This window comes from Phacochoerus africanus, chromosome 3, assembly GCF_016906955.1.
Source record: "Phacochoerus africanus isolate WHEZ1 chromosome 3, ROS_Pafr_v1, whole genome shotgun sequence".
Classification (NCBI taxonomy): domain Eukaryota; kingdom Metazoa; phylum Chordata; class Mammalia; order Artiodactyla; family Suidae; genus Phacochoerus; species Phacochoerus africanus.
In genome coordinates this window covers 48,568,069-48,587,689 of record NC_062546.1, presented here as the reverse complement: position 1 = coordinate 48,587,689, position 19,621 = coordinate 48,568,069, and the positions used below count along the sequence as shown (strand labels likewise).

Sequence of the window (19,621 nt, the reverse complement as noted above, 5' to 3'; positions counted from 1 at the left end):
GGAAGTGGCATAAAGAGGTGCCAGGGACAAATGTCTCATCTCCTTGGTCTTGCAAGAAGTTCTCCAGACAATTTCTATTACTTTTTTTTTTGTCTTTTTAGGGCTGTTGCTGTAGCATATGGAGGTTCCCAGGCTAGGGGTCTAATCAGAGCTGTAGCTGCCGGCCTACACCACAGCTCACGGCAATGCCGGATCCTTAACCCAGGGATCGAACCTGCAACATCATGGTTCCTACTTGGATTCATTTCCGCTGCGCCACGACGGGAACTGCTATTACTTATTTTTTTTTAATGGGGTGGGATCCTCGTAATTTGGCTGCAAAATGGATGGTAGAGCATAGCTGCTTCTCTAGACATATCATCCACAGGTTCATATATTGCCTGCTTCCCCAGAATGCTTTCAGAGCATCTTCTTGGTTCTGTTTTCTTCCTTTTCTCCGCCATGCTGTCTTTTAGGGTAGGGAAACCTAATCATTTCCTCCAGAGAGCCTCTTTTATGGAGGTTAATGCATTTCCATTTTCTGACCTCATAGTTTTGACAGGTAGGCAAGTGAAAGAAGCACTGGATGAAGTGCCAGGAAATCTGGGTTCTGGGAAGTTCCCCCTTTTGTGTGAATGCCAGCTTCTTTGGCAGGGATATTACATCAAGCATGCTGAGGGCCTGCTGTGTTACCCTGCGATGGCTTCTGCCTCACTCTCATAACCTTGAAACAGGATCAGGTTGGTACTGTTCATTTATGATTTCTTTTTTTTAGGTAAACACAGCAGTCCAGTTAATCTTGGTGGCGGCTTCTTTGGCAGCTCCAGTTTTCAATTATGCTGACAGCATTTATCTTCAAATCCTGTGGTGAGCTTCACTTAGAATCACTCCCTGAGAATGTCAACAAAATGACTTATTGTGACAGTCCTAGAATTACTTTGTTCTTAGTCATGTTTATTAAACACTGGGTAAAGCTGTGAGCTATATTTTATGACTGATGTCATTTTTTAAAAGCTTACTATCAAGTATAAGATGTAGAAGTTACAGGAGCTTTCTTACAAGTTAGAAGGGATGAGAGGTACTGATAATATGTTGGGGCTTCAAGGAAGGGAAAGATACTTCCAGGTAGGAAGAGGGAAACTTGGGGAGGAAGTGGCATTTGAGCCATGTGGTATTAGTGGAGAGAGCCTGAGGGGAGGGCGTTCTGGTGAAAGACAGACCCTGAATCTGATTCCTTACAAGTTAGACGTGTAGGAGTGTGCCTAGCCTAGTGAAGGGGCAGATGGGAGAGGAAGTTGGAGTTTTATTTTATTGAGGTTATGTATAGCCTTAAAAATATGTCAGATTCAATCTTTAGACCAGATGTGCCACACTGATAATTGAAGCACTGTATTTTACTATACTTTTAACCTGATAATTAAAATTTTGCTTGATACAGTCTGAGCCAGAAATGGTTAACTAAAGTCAGTTAAGCTAAAAAAAAAACTTTGAAGGAGTTCCCATCGTGGCTCAGTGGTTAATGAATCTGACTAGGAACCATGAGGTTGCGGGTCGATCCCTGGCCTTGCTCAGTGGGTTAAGGATCTGGCATTGCTGTGAGCTGTGGTGTAGGTTGCAGATGCAGCTGGGATCCCGCATTGCTGTGGCTCTGGTGTAGGCCGGTGGCTACAGCTCCGATTCAACCCCTAGCCTGGGAATCTCCATATGCCACAGAAGCGGCCCAAGAAATGGCAAAAAGACAAAAAAAAAATCTTTGAAAATGATATACATTCTAAACATTTTATTTTCTAAAATATAACTGCACATTCATTCTGATTCATCCTATATCTTCTGATTATAGCCCAACACCTTTTCAGGGGGAATTTTTCTTTCTTGCAAAAAACTACATAATACAACCTCTCTGATTTTCATTTTCTGCTTCTTTTAAAGTGATATGTATAAGAATGTACTTTTTTTGGGGTGGTTTTTTTTTTGTTTTTTAGGGCCACACCAGAGGCAAATGGAGGTTCCCAGGCTAGGGGCCTCCGCCACAGCAACATCAGATCTCAGGCGCATCTGCAACCTATACCACAGCTCATGGCAATGCCAGATCCTTAACCCACTGAGGGAAGCCAGGGATCGAACCAGCAACCTCATGGTTCCTAGTCAGATTTGTTTCTGCTTTGCCACAACAGGAACTCCAAGAATGTAAGGCATTTATGAAGCAATCCAAATATAGAAACTGGATTTTTAACATTTTCTCCAATATTTTAACAATTATATTGTCTGCTGACCTTGACAATATTTTTAGCGAGTTCCTGTTGTGGCTCAGCTGTAATGAACCAGACTAGTATCCATGAAGAAGCACGTTTGATCCCTGGCCCTGTTCAGTGGGTTATAAGGACCTGGAGTTGCCATGAGCTGTGGTGTAGGTTGCAGGTGCAGCTTGGATCTAGTGTTGCTGTGGCTGTGGCTGTGGCTGCAACTCCAATTTGACCCCTAGCCTGGGAACTTCCATACGCCACGGGTGTGCCCCTAAAAAGACAAAAAAAAAAAAGGCAGTATATTTTGATTCTTATTTAAAAAAAAAGAATTACACCAACACAGCCTTCTTTACTTTTAAGTAACTCTTTTAAATACATTCTTTATGATTCTTATTGTTACCATTTTTTTTAGACTTTAAACTTTCTTTCTTTCCATAAAAGGTGTTTTACAGCTTTCACCACAGCTGCATCAGCTTACAGTTATTATCATTATGGTCGGAAAACTGTTCAGGTGATAAAAGGCAGATGAAAGTCATCCATCATCATTCGCAAAGAAGCCATATACATCATCAGCTGCGGCAGGGCCAGTGAAAATCTATAGAGTTCCCTTATTTTGGTGTTCAGCTTGAAAAAGGACTTGTCAGAACAAACCATGTCATCAAAATTTAAGTAATGTGCATTGAAAATAAGCTTGATCATGGGCATATGCAGAATTTCCAATGTATTTTAAATACAAATAAAATTATAATTTAGAATTTTTTATCTTAGGTTTCTTGATTAATTTATAAGGCAGCAATTATTCCAATTGGTGTCATTTTTTAATACATTAAAAAAGGAAAAGCCTAGAGCATGGAAACTGAAGAGTTGCTACTTCTCTTTAATAGAATTTAGATCATTCACAAGGAATTACCTGGATTTAAATATACATCCAATACACTTGGCTACACAGTTTTATGTTGGATTTTTAGTTCTGTGTACACATTAACAGTACATGTGGTTAATATTTGAATGTTTAAGGTAATGACAATAAAAGTAGCTTTAGTTGTGGATGAAGTAAACTAAAGAGATTTAAAATGCAGTAAACTTTGGAAATAATAAAATAGAAGGTGTTGAAGTTTATGTTCAGAAGTCTTCCAACCTCTCAGGTGCCTAATAGTTTATGCATCAGGAAAATAAGTAGCAAAGTAGTTGGAAAATGAAAACATATCTGTTACCCATAAAAAAGGCAGTAAGTTACATCATGCCTTCCCACTGTATCTCTTAACGTAACAGTGTTTGTATGATATTGGAACCTGTACTCAAATGTTATGTAAATAATATGAAACTGTATATTTTTCAAAGGTTTTTTTTTTTTTTTAAACTTTGAGGACTCTTTTGTTAAGATGTTAAAGGAATAAAAGAGCTTGAAAAAAGTGTACCTTCAGCTTGGTTTCTCTGTATGGCATCCTGTGTTCCTCTGCTGTTGCCTGAGTTTTCTGATTCTAAAGTCCATTGAGATATATCACTTGGCACTTGCAAGTGATAAAAATAATTGGTTTGTGGCGTTCCCGTTGTGGCTCAGTAGTTAACGAATCTAACTAGCATCAATGTGGAAACAGGTTCGATCCCTGTCCCCGCTCAGTAGGTTAAGGATCTGGCGTTGCCATGAGCTGTGGTGTCGGTTACAGACACAGCTTGGATCCCACGTTGCTGTGGCTCTGGCATAGCCTGGCGGCTACAGCTCTGATTCGACCCCTAGCCTGGGAACCTCCATATGCTGCTGGTGCGGCCCTAGAGGACAAAAAAAAAAAAAAAATTGGTTTGAGACCATCTGACTTAAAAGCCTTATTCTTGTTGCACTTGGCACGTGCAAGTGATATGTTTAGGAGATTTTGAGATGCAGGGAGAGGACAAGGAGGACAGTGGTTGGTGCTGGTTGCTCCCTGTTGGTTGAGGCTTAGTGCCACTCATTGTCCTGGGTTCTAACCCAGGTGTAATATGGAATCATACAGTGAGATTATCTAAACATAGCCTATTGAGCTGTGTCAAAATGGGAAGTTAGAAGCAAAATTCACATCTCTGGGTTGTGGCATCCTTGGGTCAGTGTGTCACTTGTTGGGTGTCCCCGCTGGTCCTGGCTTCCTTGTCCCCAGATAAGCTGCTGAGTCACCCTTGGCTTGGAAAATACTGAAGCCTGCAGCCAGGGACACTGCTGCAGAATCTGATGGAAGGTGGTGAGAGGGAAGAGAAGGGTGGCTTGGGGCTGGCCATTCCCCCTTCTGGAACCTTCTGTAGCTTCCTCATAATAGCCTCAGAGGCAGTGAGGCTTGAGGTGGAAGTCCCCTTGCTGGACCACCCAAAAGGCACACTGAGCATGTCTGAGCACCAGCTAAGTATTAACACATAAAAATGATTCAGGAATTCCTGCTGTGGTGCAACCGGATTGCGGCGTCTTTGGAACACTGGGACACTGGTTCCATCCCCAGCCGGGCACAGTGGGTTAAGGATTCAGCGTTGCCACAGTTGCGGTTTAGGTTACAACTGGGATCTGATTCTTCGCCCGGGAACTTGGGCCAACCCTGGGATGACCCAAAGAGAAAGAAAGAAAAAATAAATAAGTAAAACCATGGATGGACCCTGAAGGCATTATACTAAGTGAAATAAGAGAGTTTAGTATGATCGCATAAGTGAAATCTAAAAAGAGTAGGTTGGTGGTTCCCAGGGGTGTGGTAGTGAATAAGTGAAGGTTGTCAAATGGTACAAACTTCCACTTAGAATAAGTTCTGGGGCTAAAGGGTCCCCAGGAGACAGCATGGTGACTACAGTTTACTGTATATTTGAAAGTTGCGAAGAAAATAGGTCTTAAAATTCTCACCACACACACTCATACACACACACACACGGGTAATTATATGAGGTGACAGTTATGTTCACTGACCTTTCTGTAATTATTTCCTGATATACAGGAGTACCAAGTCATTGCATTGTACATCTTAAACAATTGTATGAGTCAGTTATATCTCGTGAGGCTGCAGAAAAGATAAGGAAGAAGGAGGAAGGGGACACAGAATGCCCCAGGACAATGAAGCATTGATGAGTGATGCACCTGCAAGTCCAAAACCTCAAGGACTGCTGGCATCCGCAGACTCTAGAAGAGGGCATGAAACAATTCTCTCTCAGTCTCCAGAACGCACCAACCCTGCTGATACCTTCTTGATTGTGGATTTCTGGCCTGAACTGTAAGAGAGTAAACTTGTTTTAAACCATCTAGTTTGTGGTAATCTGCTACAGTGGCCACAGGAAACTTACATAAATGCCAATGTAGGAAATTAAAATCTAGAAATATGACCCCCATTTTAATAAAATCACCCCGCCCCTCCAAGTTTGTATAGAAGTGAAAAAGTGTAGTGAGACATAGCTCACAGTGAGATTCAAATCATACAAAAAAAAAAAAAAGGTTTGTGCAATCAGCAGAGGAATTCTTTGGCCTCTGGCTAGAGCCTTGTTTTCATTTTGCTCTCTTAAAAAAAAAAAAAAGTCCCAAAAGTGAGATTATTTGTGCTTCCTTCAAAAAGGAATTCACATTGGCGTTCCCGAATCTGACTAGTATCCATGAGGATGCAGGTTTGATCCATCGCCTTGCTCAGTGGGTTAAGGATCCCGCATTGCTGTGAGCTGTGGTGTAGGTCTCAGACTCGGCTTGGATCTGGCGTTGCTGTAGCATAGGCCATGGGCTACAGCTCCCTCTACACCCCTAGTCTGGGAACTTCCATATGTCCTGGGTGTGGCCCTAAAAAAAAAAAAAAAAAAAGAATTCACAGTACCTTGTCCCACCTAGTCTTAGGCCCCACCGACTTTGAAAAGACAGCCTTTTCTGTGTTTCACAGAAGTTCCAGGAAGCCAGCAAAGCCCAAATCACATTTGAGGCCACACCCAGAAATGCAACTTATGAACCTGGAAGACCTCAGGATTCAAGAAACATAACCGGGGAGTTCCTGTCGTGGCAAGTGGTTAATGAATCCGACTAGGAACCATGAGGTTGTGTGTTCCATCCCCGGCCTTGCTCAGTGGGGTAAGAATCCAGCTTTGCCGTAGCTGTGGTGTAGGTTACAGACGCGTCTCGGATCCCGCGTTGCTGTGGCTGTGGCTAGGCCGGCGGCTACAGCTTTGATTAGACCCCTAGCCTAGGAACCTCCATATGCCGCAGGAGCGGCCCTAGAAAAAGGCAAAAAAAAAAAAAAAGAAACAAACATAACCGATAGTTCTTCCACACCCCCAGTTCTCAGGTTAAGAATCCATTAGGACCAGGGGAAAGGGGGGCCGCAGTTCGTAAGTGGTGCAGCGGGTTAAGGATCCAACTTCACCATAGCTGTGGCGCGGTTTCAAGCCCTGGTCTGGGTACTTCGAAGTGCACCAAGGCAAAAAAAAAAAAAAAAAAAAAATCCACGGGGCGGCGCTAGTGGTGTCATTTCTTGAAATAACAGGATCCTTAGCCAGAGCTTGACCATAGGGGAAATCTCCCTGAAATGACTTGAGAATGTCGCTTCCAATATAACAAAATATGCCGGAGTTCCCGTCGTGGCGCAGTGGTTAACGAATCCGACTAGGAACCATGAGATTGTGGGTTCGGTCCCTGCCCTTGCTCAATGGGTTAACGATCTGGCGTTGCCGTGAGCTGTGATGTAGGTTGCAGACGCGGCTGGGATCCCGCGTTGCTGTGCCGGCGGCTACAGCTCCGATTCGACCCCTAGCCTGGGAACCTCCATATGCCGTGGGAGCAGCCCAAAGAGATAGCAAAAAGACAAAAAAAAAAAAAAAAAAAAGCCAGTTTGCGCCGTTTTCTCTCTTCCTACTTCCACACACAATTCTATTCTACTGGATGCTGAGGGGCACTGTCTGGGGGAAAACAAAACAAACAAACAAAATAATAAAACCACACAGAGCGATGCCCTGTGGCATGAACAATCGCATCTCTGGGAACAGAGTAGCAGCAGAAGGCAAGACAGGGGTTCCTGGGGCTGAGAAACGGCGCGGCGAGTGCCACATGTGCCTGAGGCGTGCTCCCTCTCGCCAGGAGGGAGCGACGCTCTGGGCCGAGGGATCCCTGAACCTGGACCCCTGCATCCTTCTCTCCGCGCGCAGGTGGCAGGGCCAGTGCTCGGTGCTCAGACCTCGCGCGCCCGCGGGGCCGGGGAGGAGGGCGAGGGCGCGGCGGCGAAGGCGGGGTTGCGGAAGGCCAGCAGCTGCGTGTGGCGGCGCGGCAGGCGTGGGGGCCGAGCACGGCAGCAGAGGCCTGCGGCGAGCAGCGTGGTGCTGATGAGCAGCAGGCCGCCTGCGGCGCCCTGCCCTGAGGCGACGACCGCCGGACTGCGCCCGGTGCTGAAGGCTGTGCATGCCCCACGCCGGCTCAGGCCCGCGCGGTTGGTTGCCAGGACGCACACGCGGTAGGCGGTGGCCGGCGACAGCCCGTGCAGGACGTGCTGGCGCGCCGTGGCGCAGACGTCCCTCATCACCGACTGGTTCCCCGGCCGGCCCTCGGGCGAGTAGCGGATCTGATAGGCGCGCACCACCGAATTGGGAGCGCACCAGCGCACAAGCACCGACGTGTCGGTGGTCTCGGCCACTGCCAGCAGCTTCGGGGGGTTGGGGAGGGTGTCTTCCCCGCTGAGGCCGGGACACCGGCACCGCCAGCGCCGCTGCAGTTCTGCGCACGGCTTCTGGAGGTGCCGGCAAGGGTGGTAATCGCAAAGTACACCTCGGCCCGGCGCCCCCACCTCCTCTTCGCTCCCCTCCTCCTCGCTGGAGTGGTCTAGCAGTAGGACTGGAAGTCTGCCCTCGGAAGGACGCGGGCGGGGAGCCCGCGGGGTGGCCCGTGTTCCCTGGGCGGGCTGGGGCGTGCTCACTGGGTTCTGGGAGGCAGGGAAGAGACCAGGGTGTTCGCTGGCCCATGGGGTGGAGGCAGCTGAGATCTTAGGCTCCAGGCCGAGCCGGGTAGCATGTTGTCGGTGCTTGGTCCCTGTCTCGGTGTTCCCTGTGCTCGCAGCCCTGGGGAAGTCGCTAGAGTTGCTGGAACCTACTGGAGAGAGGGCAGTGGAGGGGATGGCCCGGTCCTGGGCATGGCTATGCTGCCCCGTAGCTGGTGTGTTGGAGAATCCACGAGGAGGGAGGGAACCTTGGTGACACTCTGTCCACCTCCCGCAGGTTGAGTAGAAGGTGATGTGCTCCGTAGGCTGGAGGGATCCTGTGTGGATGGTGCATGGATGGAGTAGACCAAGGAGCGTGGGTTGGAATCAAGGAGAGTGGTGTGTTGGTCCGAATGGCACACACTTAGCAGCTGGGAGAGCAAAAGAGGGACTGAGAATGTGCCACTGGATCCTGCAGCTGGTATGCACATGGGTGTCTGCTGCCCTGGGGGTGGGGGCGACCAATTAGAAGGTGTTCGGCATTAGGCATCCCTCTCCCAAGCCTGGTGACACATCTGCCCAGTACCATATGGTACACACTCAATGCATCACATCGCTGACCTTCAGGGCAGCCTGTGAAGGAGGCTCCCCTCACCACTCCCATTGGGCAGAGAAGGAAATGGGAACTCAGAAAGAGTAACTCATTGCCCAAGACAGCTTGGCTAGGACGTTCCTGCTGTGGCTCAGCGGTAACGAGTCTGAGGCCAACTATTATCCATGAGAGTGTGGGTTCAATCCCTGGCCTAGATCAGTAGGTTAAGGATCCAGCATTGCCCATGAACTGTGGTGTAGGTCACAGACGTGGCTTGGATCCTGCGTTGCTGTGGCTGTGGCATAGGCCAGCAGCTGTAGCTCTGATTCAACTGCTAGCCTGGGAACTTCCATATGCCACAGGTGCAGTGCTAAAAAGACAGTGAAAAAAAAAAAAAAAGAGTTTGGCTAGCAAATGCAGAGGGTGAGCACCGTGAGGGGCACTCCAGATGCTCTCAATATCTGTCCTTTGTCTATCTGGCAGTGAGTACTAGCAACAATACTCATACTAGCTAGCATTTTTTGAGTGCTTGCCATGTGCTTAGGACACTATTGTTAACACTTTACTGTATAAAGTAATCGATTCTGCACTACCTCATGAGGTAGGCACTATTAGCCTCATTTTACAAATGAGGAGGTAGAGGCCTAGAGAACTTAAATAATAGCCAAAATCAACAGTAGTAAGTGGTGTGAAGTGCCTTCACTCTCAACCTCTTCATTAACACCAGATCGAGGAAGGAGTTGCCACTGTGGTGCAACGGGATCTGTAGCGTCTTGGGAGCACTGGGACACAGGTTTGATCCCTCGCTTGGCACAGTGGGCTAAGGATCCACCATTGCCGCAGTGTGGTGTAGGTTATAACTGTGGCTGGGCTGAGGAACTCCATATGCCCTGAAGTGGGAAGGAAGGAAGGAAGGAAGGAAGGAAGGAAGGAAGGAAGGAAGGAAGGAAGGGAAAGGGAGGGAGAGAGGAAGGAGGGAAAAAAGGAAGAAGGAAGGAAAGAAAGAAGAAAGAGGGAGAGAGAGAAAGAAAGAGAAAAAAGGATGGAGGAAGGAAGGAGGGAAGAAAGAAGGAAAGGAAGGAAAAAAGGAAGGAAGGAAGGAAGCCAGAGTGAGACCCTTCACTACAAAGGACCTGGATGCTTGGCTTGTCTTTGGAGGCAGCATGAAGGGGTGAGGGGGCAGACTGAGCCCCGCTTGATATCCCAGCTTGGGGGGGAGGTGAGAAAAGTATCCTGCAGGATAGGGCTTTCCAAGTGAGCTGCAAGGAGGACAGATTACTGCTGGAGCTGGTTTGAGGGTTCTCAAGACCAGCAGTGTCCCCAGCCCCTATCCTCTCCAGGTGGCTGGCCTGGGCATGGCTCTCCACTGTCAAACAACTCTTCCAGCCAGCAGCCAGTGGGACGCCTCAGTAGGAATTCTTTTTCTCTTGCTCCAGGAGAGTTCTGTAGGCCTACTGGCCTTGGATTAAATAACCCAGGAGGCCAGGCTCCGTTTGGGGAACTCAGAGGGGCCCTGATTGTTAAGAGCACATTTTCGGAGGAAGATAGATCCTGCCTCCTCAACCCAGCAGCTTCATGAATCCAAGCGAGTACCTCTCCTCTTTGGGCCCCAATCGCTCATCTGTAAAATGGAGCAAGGATAACGCCGCTTGGGAGCACTGGGACGCAGGTTTGATCCCCACAGTGGCAACTCCTTCCTCGCTCTGGTGTTAATGAAGAGGTTGAGAGTGTAGAGACAAGCTAGCTGTTTACTTGGCCCATTTTCTTTTCCTAGCGGGCACAGAGCTAGACTACATTTCCCAGACTCCCTTTGCAGCAGGCGTGGCCTGCTACTTTACATTTGGCCAATGGGATGTGAGCGAAAGTGATGAGCACCACCTCCTGGCCCAGCCTATTTAAATCTCCTCAGTCAGCTCCTCCGCCCTCTCTGCTCCTCTCGCTGGCTCACTGGTTGGCTGGCTGGCCGGGAGGGAGACAGAGCCTCGGACTCCTGGGTCTCATCTCTGAGGGTGACTACATGAAGGACGGCGATCCTACTCAACACTGCCTTGATTACAGGAGCAAGAAATGAGCTGTAAGAATTTCAGCTCCGGGGCGGGGGGGCTAACCCTCACCCTCAGTCATTTGCTTTGTAAACGTGTTACCTCCTTAGGACAGTCCTCTTTGCATCCATGAAGAGCCAGGACAACTCGCAGCTGCAAGTGAGGGGGTTGCCAAAGAGGTTGATGAACAGGACGTGGGAGGAATGCAGGTTCCAAGGAGGGAAGGAACTCAAGTTGCAGCTGAAAGACACAACAATCAGTTAAGTCAGGATTTTACAATCTGGTCAAAACAACACCTAGAGATTAATGGAGGTGTCATGGGAAAATCATCCTGTTAGGGGCTAGGTGATATCTCTTTGAACAAACTCTTAATGACTTTGGGTTTTTATTTTTGTTTTCAACTACAGAGATACCAACTACAGAGATTCAATATCACCCCTCCTAACACATGGAGACCATCTTCCCTGCTGGGTGTATCAAAAAGAGTCTGTGAAGATGAAGATGTTTATAAGTGTAAACCTCTACACAAAAGTAAGATATCATTTTTGCAGACAAGCCACAACAAATGGCAGAAATTCTCAATTAATGAGAACACTCTTGTGTGTGTACTATTGCAGTTGGACTGCAGCTGATGGCACGCAACACCAGTCCTTTGGAAGATGCCTCACTGAAGGGTATCAGTTAGCTCTTGCTAACTTAGTTTAAAATAATAAATAATAAATATTCATTCTTTTCATGATTCTGTGGGTTGACTCAGTGGTCCTTATGAGCTCAGCTGGGCCTGGAGGATCTAGGATGGCCTCAGGTGTATGGCGCCTCAACTGGGTTTGCTGGGGCCTCTCTCCATGTGTTTCTTATCAGCCAGGAGGCTAGCCCAGGCTTGAGAACATGGTGGTGGAGGGGTGCCCACCAGCAAGAGGGCAAGCCCCAGCTTGCTCAAGTGCTTTTAAGTCTCTGCTTACATCACATTTGCTAATGTCCCTCTGGCCTAAACAAGTCACATGGTCACCCCTAGCTTCAAGGGGTAAAGAGACTCTACTTCTTGATGGGAGGAGCCACAAATTCACCTTGTAAAGGGGTGTGTCTACAGGGATGGGAGGAATTACTGGGGCCATCTTGCAAACAGTCTACCACACCTAGCCATGGCAGGCCCTCTTCTGATTCTCTGCTCTTACTGCTCAGAAATTTACAGAGCATTTGGCCTCAACTCTCTAAATGCTGGAGTCTCCTGGCTTCTTGTCCACATTCTTGGTTATAATCTGAACATCATGAGCAATAGGAGCTACACTTTATCTCATGCCTCTTCCAACCAAAGGTTGGTTTTTCTTCATCTCCACCCACTTCTTGCTGGTCTGGAGGAGATGCAGATGCAAAGAAGGACCCACCACCTACATCTGCTCTAATACTCCTGGCTGGTGGGTGTCTGCCGGGTGTTCCTTGTGGAGCACTGAATATATGTGTGTGCCATTTATATTAACACTTAAGCCGTACCCATGTATATGTGTGTGTGTATATATATATACATGAATATATGTGAATGCTTATATATATGTGAATGCTTACTTTTAGCAGGTTTCACACAGAGCTAGAGTTGAAATCTTAGAATGGGAGTTTACTTAGCACTTCATCTTGCAAAAGAAATATTTTTCTCTTTGCCTGAAGAGGGAGGAAAAGGATTATCATATTTGGGGGAAAGTAACATTAATTAGAGCTTCAGATACATTATCTCATTGATATCATTATGTCAGATCAGAAGTTCCTGTGTGGTGCAGCAGGTTAAAGATCCACCATTGCTGCAGCTGTGGCATAGGTTGCACCTGCAGCTCGGATTTGATCCCTGGCTCAGGAACTTCTACATGTCTCGGGCATGGCCAATAAGTAGATAAATAAATAAATAAAATCATTTATGTCAGATCATGTGGTAGATTATATTTCACTATTTATTTATTTGTTTGTTTGTTTGTTTAGGGCCGCACCCACGGCATATGGAGGGTTCCCAGGCTAGGGATCGAATTGGAGCTGTAGCCACTGGCCTATGCCACAGCCACAGCAACTCAGGATACGAGCCACATCTGTGACCTATGCCACAGCTCACAGCAATGCCAGATCCTTAATCCACTGAACAAGGCCAGGGATCAAACTGGTTTCCTCATGGATACTAGTCAGATTCATTTCCGTTGAGCCACGACAGGAACTCCATTTCACTCATTTTAGAAATAAGGAAAAGGAGCCCTTTCCTTGTCTGGTGGCCCTTTCTGCCACCCAATGTAACCTGCATGTGACACAGGCAAGCTGCATTACCATCCGCATGTGGAGGAACGGGAGAGTCTGCAGCGCTCCTGACTTGTGTCTGCACCTGCGTGTTCTCTGCATCTGAGCAGACAGATCCCTGGTGTGGAAGAAGTTTCCACTTGTCTCTTCAACAATCCTTTTTCTCTTGTTTGGCTGAAATATTGCTAAAGGCCTCATCTTCCTGCAGGTAGTGTTGCCAGAGAGGAGAGTGTTGGGCATGCCGGGTTGGCAGAGCAACTAGGAGGGTGCCCACTCCCTCTCCAGTGCGTGCTGGCTGTGCCAGGGTGCCCACACGTCCCCCAGCATGTCACAGATAAGCTTCCACAGAAGGCTGTGGGTGAGGTAAGCAGAGCCAGGAGCAAGGTGGGCAGGGAAGAGGGAAAGCAGGTCCAGCAGGCGAGATGGCATTTAATGAGCTTCAGAGGCTTGAGAGCTCCCGGAAAGAAAGTGGATGCTCCCCCATGTGGAGCATGGGATGGGGTGGGGTGGGGAGGTGGAGGGAGAGGGGTTGAATTGGGATAGGGGTGTGCAGTGGGGGCCTGGGATGAGCTAGCCAAAGAGTTAAACCATCTCCTCCCGCCATGGAGAGGTTCTCATTTGGCTGGAGATGCAATCAGATGATAATGTAGACAGATCCCTGGGCTGAATATGATGACTGGATTGCAAGGATCCTTAAGCTGGGATCCTCAGAGACAGGGCCTATGAACTTGGATGGAGTATATTATCTTTACTTTCACAAACCTCTAACAGAAACTTGCCATCTGCTTTGGTGGTGAATGAAGCAAAAAACCACAGGTGAATCACCAACAAATAACACATATACGATATTACTCTTCAGTAGTTTTCCGTCATTTACAATCATCAAAATTATGGAAGTTATTGAACCTGTTGCTGAATTTTGTTATTTAAGGTGTTAAATAAAGAAGCACATGTCATACACATATGTTCCTAAAACATGTTTAAAAAACTATATATATATATATATATATTTTTTTTTTTTTGTCTTTTGTCCTCTTTTCAGGGCTGTACCTGCAGCATATGGAGGTTCCCAGGCTAGGGGTCTAATTAGAGCTGCAGCCACTGGCCTACACCACAGCCACAGCAACACCAGATCTGAGCCGTGTTTGTGACCTACACCACAGCTCACGGCAACACCAGATCCTTAACCCACTGAGCAAGGCCAGGGATCAAACCCGCAAACTTGTGGTTCCTAGTCGGATTCATTTCTGCTGAGCCATGCTGGGAATTCCCTAAAAATATTTTGATGACAATAATTGGCTTCTTTGGAATCCTGTGTACATAACTTATGTATATAAGAACATTCTTTGGGGAGTTCCCATTGTGGCTCAGTGAAAAAGAACCCAACTAGTACCCATGAGGATGGGGGTTTGATCCCTGGCCTCACTCAGTGGGTTAAGGATTCAGCATTGCCATGAGCTGTGGTGTAGGTCACAGACACCACTTGGATCCCGCATTGCTTTGGCTGTGGCATAGGCCAGCAGCTACAGCTCCGATTCAACCCCTAGCCTGAGAACTTCCATATGCCTTAGGTGCAGCCCTAAAAAGAAAAAAAAAAAAAAAAAAAAGAACATTCTTCTGAGAAAAGCCCATAGGTTTCACAGACTGCTACAAAAGTCCACAGCACAAAAGTGCTCTGACTCTTCAGTCCGCTTGCCTCTGGCTCCCTTGAGAATGAATGCCACCAACACCCCACATTTTGCCAGATCCTATGGCATCAGACAAAGGGGTGGGGACAGGGCTAGCAGGCGCAAGTAGGGTGGGAAATGACATACAAAAATAAGTTATAAGAAGTGGAAATAGCCAAGGACCTTAAGAAGGCGTATCAGGAAGCTTGGAGAAATACCGAGGCAGCATTCTGATCACACGGAGAGTTTCAATAGGGAGGAAAGACTCAACAAGAGGCTCGATGGACAGAGAGGTGTCTACTGGACAGAGCAGCTGAAGTGCCACTGGTTCCATTCCATCACGAAGCTGAAGTGGGTGGTCAGATGGTAGTGAATTGAGAAGCGTAGGGATAAGAGGAAGCAACCACCACTTCTGAACAACATGCCTGCTTTTCTTGGGGTTTGGGCTGCCTTTCTCCACCTGGTGAGTTTGAACTCACCTTTGAAGACATGGATCGCTTTTGTTCGTCCATTCTGTTGGAACTGCTCACTAACCGCACTTGCCTTATAACACTGTAACCTGGTGTGTGCCTGTTACTGATCCCAATGCATCATGACAATTGGCAGATGTTTGCTGCCAGCACTGAACTGTGCACCCCCTAAAGGTAGGGTCCTTGCTGTCATTACCGCCACCACCACCATCATCACTATCAACACCATCAATGTTACTGGTGTCTTCACCACTATTTCCATCAGCATCATCACCATTATCACCTGATGCCTCCTCTGCCATCTCTGTGCTGAGGATGCTCCGTTAGGTACCTCCAGCCCAGGCCTTCCATGAACTCCAGGCTCCTGTATCTAGCTGACTGCTAGATGCTGAAGGACCTATGAGACATACGAGATGCCCAGTAGTCATAACACCAACCTCTCGTTCTGTGCCAGGCACTGTTCTAGGCATGTATCAAAGCATTTCCTCTCACAACAATCCAGTAGGGGAGAATTTGATGATTATTCCCATTTCACAGATGGGGAAACTGAGCCACAGAGGCATTAAGCAACTTGCTCCACATCACTCAGCTAGTAAGTGGTACAGACAGGATTGAGCACAGGCAGTTTGGTTCCATATCTGATAACCTTAAACAAAGCTGCATCAGCCTGAAACTCAAAGGAGGAGCCCGAGCCAGAGGTGATGTCTTTTTCACCCACATCATCACCAGTTCACCAGCATTACCTTCATCATCCCAGTCACCGTTACCACCATCACCGTCATATCCTATCACCTTCATCACAGCTACTGTCATCTTCACTTATGTTATAGAGGGCACACAATGTGCCAGGCATTGAGCTAAAGGCTTTGCACATTCTATCTCCTTTCCCCTCATGAGAAGCCCCAGAGTGAAGAAAACTGGAGCTAGCAGATACAAAAGTAGAAGTGGCTACAAAGAGAGTGATGGTGAGGCCTCAGTGCTTGCTTCCCAAGGCCCAGCTGGGGGGTGCTAGGAAATGAGATCGCCTGAAATCATCTTCAAAGGGACACTGCTCTTCCTGCTGGAAGCCAGGACAGTAGTTGCTCTTGAGAAGGAGGGTGGATGGAGTTCTCATTGTGGCCCAGCGGAAACGAATCCAACCAGTGTCCATGAGGATGCGGGTTTGCCCCCTGGCCTCACTCAGTGGGTCGGGGATCCGGTGTGGCCCTGAGCTGTGGTGTAGATCGCAGATGTGGCTCAGATCCTGCACTGCTGTGGCTGTGGTGCAAGTAGGATCTGCTCAAGGCCTGGAAGGGGCTGGTTTTCATAAACACATGGGGAAGCAGGTGGATGGAGAAATAGAGACCATCCTGATGCCCTTATCCCCTCTTCCCATTGCGAGCTTTTCATCCTGGGCTTAAAGGAAAATTTGTCTGCGTGAGAGTTTTGAGTTTCGCTTCTGTTTTTTAGGGCTGCACCTGCAGCATATAGACATTCCCAGGCTAGAGATAGACCTGGAGCTGCAGCTGCCAGCCTAGACCACAGCCACAGCCACACCAGATCCATTGCCACATCTGTGACTTTCAGCAATGCTGGATCCTTAATTCACTGAGCGAGGCCAGGGATTGAACCCAAATGTTCACAAACACTATGTCAGGTTCTTAACCTCCTGAGCCACAATGAGAACTCCTGGAATTTTTCTTTTTCTTTTTTGGCTGCACCAACAGCATATGGAAGTTCCTGGGCCAGGGATTGAATCCAAGTCACAACTGTGGCAACGCTGGACCCTCAAGCCACTGCAACAGGCTGGGGATCCAAATGGCATCACAACAGAGACAAGCCATATCCTTAAGCCACTGTGCCACAGTGGGGACTCGGAGAGTCTAGAGTTCTAATGTGGCTCTGGGCAGGACTGAGTTGCCTGGTTTTTATGCTGGATGGACTCTCTGGGACATACCCATATTACCACCAAAAGGATGAGGAAGAACAAGACACTGGCTAGGACTCGAAGGAGCAGAGGGAGGACAAGTAAGGTCTAGTCTGCTCTATTAAATAGTTACACCTCTTTAACTCCTTACAATGGGCAAAAATCAGTCATCTGATTCAGGAAAACTTACTTTTGGAATAGAAGGACCTGTAGGTGAGGCGTGTCTTGAAAGATGTGTGTATGGACAGAGGTAAGTGCTGGCGAATCTTGACAATCCAGCTCCTGCAGCTCAGGGGTCATCTTGAAAATATCCCCCTCCAAGTTCCTCAGCCTGGACATCTTCCTCAAGTAGAGGGACCTGAGCCTGGGCAGGTCTCTGATCCATCCTGCCTGAACTGAAACACAGAGGAGAAGCTGTCCACTACCCAGAAGGAGGCTGGCTTGGCATTAAGGAAAAGAGGAGAGTAACAAGGTGACTGGTGAAGGTCACTGAGGAGCATGGGCAGAGTGGGCAGCTTTGGGAATCTCAGATGTGTGGGCCATGTCACCTGGAAGGGTCCTCAGAAACAACCGGTCCTTCCTTTTCCAGCCCCAGGTGGCTGAGGCTCCAGAAGAGAAAGACTGGCTAAAGGCCACACAGTGGCCAGAGTCAGGGCCAGTGCTTGGCCCCAGGACACTTTCCAAGTCCGCTGTTGCTCCATCCTTTTGATAAACCCCACACGGAAGCACCCCAGCCTTCACTCTGCTGTCTCCCTGGAGTGGATAAATCTTGAGGGAATGCAAGGGAGAACGAGAAAAGGAGCGAGGCTAGAGGCAGCCCAGAAACCCAATTTCGTGCCTCTCCTAATAAATAGAGAACCCGAGGCTTCCCCTCTGTTTCCTGCTCTTGTTCTTTGTTCTCCTGTTGATGATGGAACAGGTGATACAGTGTGTTTTAAAAATAAAACCAATCCTGTGAATCAGAGTCAGAATATGTTAAGTACAGGAGAAGAGGCACTCTTTCCTCCCTCCTTTATCTTGTTTGAAGGATGCAACATTCACAGAAATAATTTTGGCCAACGGAGTAGAAATCAATGACTGCATCCTCAGAGCATCGAGTGCTTCACGTTAACTAAATGTTTGGTACCAAATTCATCTATCGGCCTCCGAGGTGTTGCATCCCCCCCCCCCACCTCCCCATTCTACAAGCATTGACCAACTCTGCTGGGGAGCAGAACAAAGCAGCTAAAAGTGTGGGCTCTGGACCCAGAACGCCAGACTTCTGATGTGAAGGCATCGCTGATGACCTGTGAGGCCGCACGCCAGCCACTCCCCTTTCTGTCCACCGGTTCCCTCCCATGCAGAACGGAGATAGTCCCCACCTCTTGGGACTCAAGGAGTGAAGCTTCTTGGGACTCAGGGACTGTAGGTGGGGAGCTTCAAACTGGGTGGTCTGGGCTTGGGGAACCTCGGAGCAGGGTGTCTTTGAGCGGTCCTGCCAGCAGGTGCCTGGGGCAGCGCCCCTGGAGAAAGTTCACGGTCCTCCTTCCCCGGGTTTCCGGGCGCCCACACTCACTGCGCGGGAGGAACGTGCCACTGAGGTCCAGGACCTCGAGCGCGGCCAGGGGCGCGCCGCCTGCCCGGGTGAAGGTGGCGTCGGCGATGCCCTCTTGGTCGTCGCGGCCCAGCGCGGGGCAGGACAGGTTGAGCAGGCGCAGCTCGGGGAAGCAGGTAGAGGCCCCGGGCTGCAGCGCCCGCTGCTGGTTTCTGGCCAGCGCCAGCACGCGGAGGCTGGGCAGCTCCGGCCCGGCGCACGGCGGCAGGGCGGCTAGCAGGTTGTAGCTGAGGTCGAGCGTGCGCAGGCCCGCAAGAGCGCCGGGGCCCCAGCGCAGCGCGGCGATGCAGTTGTGGTGCAGATTCAGCACCCGCAGCCGCGGCAGGTGGCCGAGCTCGGGCGCTCTCAGGGAACGCAGCAGGTTCTGGCTGCCGTCGAGGTCGCGCAGCGTGCTCGGTAGGCAGCCGGGCAGGCGCTCCAGGCTGCGGTTCGCCAGGGTCAGGGTCGTGACCCCCGCGGCGGCCAGCCCCTCGCAGTGCAAGACGGTGGTGTTGCCGGCCCCGCTCACCCAGGGGCCTTGCTCAGTGAGCTGGAAAACGACGGACTTCTGGAGAGGCCAGGCCTGGCTCGCACGCGGTGCCATCGGCTGCGGCGGGAGCAGCAGCAGCAGCAGCAGCACCACCACCAGAGCCCAGCACCACACGGCTAGGGAGAGAAGAGCAAGTGGGCAGCCCATTAAATGCATCGGAAGCCCCATACGAAGGGGCAGATGTGCCCCCTACCCTCAGCTCCCAGGAGCCCAGCCCTGGATGTTCCCTGAAAGGCAGGGAACGTTCCTCTGCATCACTGGATGTGCAGTGACTTGGCCCCTGCCTGTTTTCCCCCGTCATCTCTGGCACCTTCTGCCCTTCCTTCCCCAGCTTTTCCTTTCCCCGTAATTCACTCCAGGGTTACCATCCACAGGTGACCTCCTGCAGAAGGTCTCACCCTGAACCTCACAGTCACCTTCTCCCTTTGCATGTTCCATCCCATGAG

General features: G+C 49.0%; 2 protein-coding genes across 2 annotated transcripts in view; one reads left to right on the top strand and one right to left on the bottom strand.

Moving 5' to 3' along the window:
• CRLS1 (cardiolipin synthase 1) overlaps nt 1–2,984 on the top strand; it is a 29,842-nt gene extending 26,858 nt beyond the window's left edge. Inside the window, 2 exon segments of the mRNA XM_047771697.1 lie at nt 755–846; nt 2,664–2,984. Coding sequence (XP_047627653.1) covers nt 755–846; nt 2,664–2,751 — 180 coding nt within the window. The 3' untranslated portion in view covers nt 2,752–2,984.
• A 4,382-nt stretch (nt 2,985–7,366) lies between these two features.
• LRRN4 (leucine rich repeat neuronal 4) lies at nt 7,367–19,343 on the bottom strand. The gene is given in 5 exon segments (XM_047770202.1): nt 7,367–8,359; nt 8,362–8,601; nt 10,834–10,978; nt 17,243–17,447; nt 18,608–19,343. Coding segments are annotated over 5 exon segments (2,319 nt in total).
• Nucleotides 19,344–19,621: the final 278 nt, after the last annotated feature.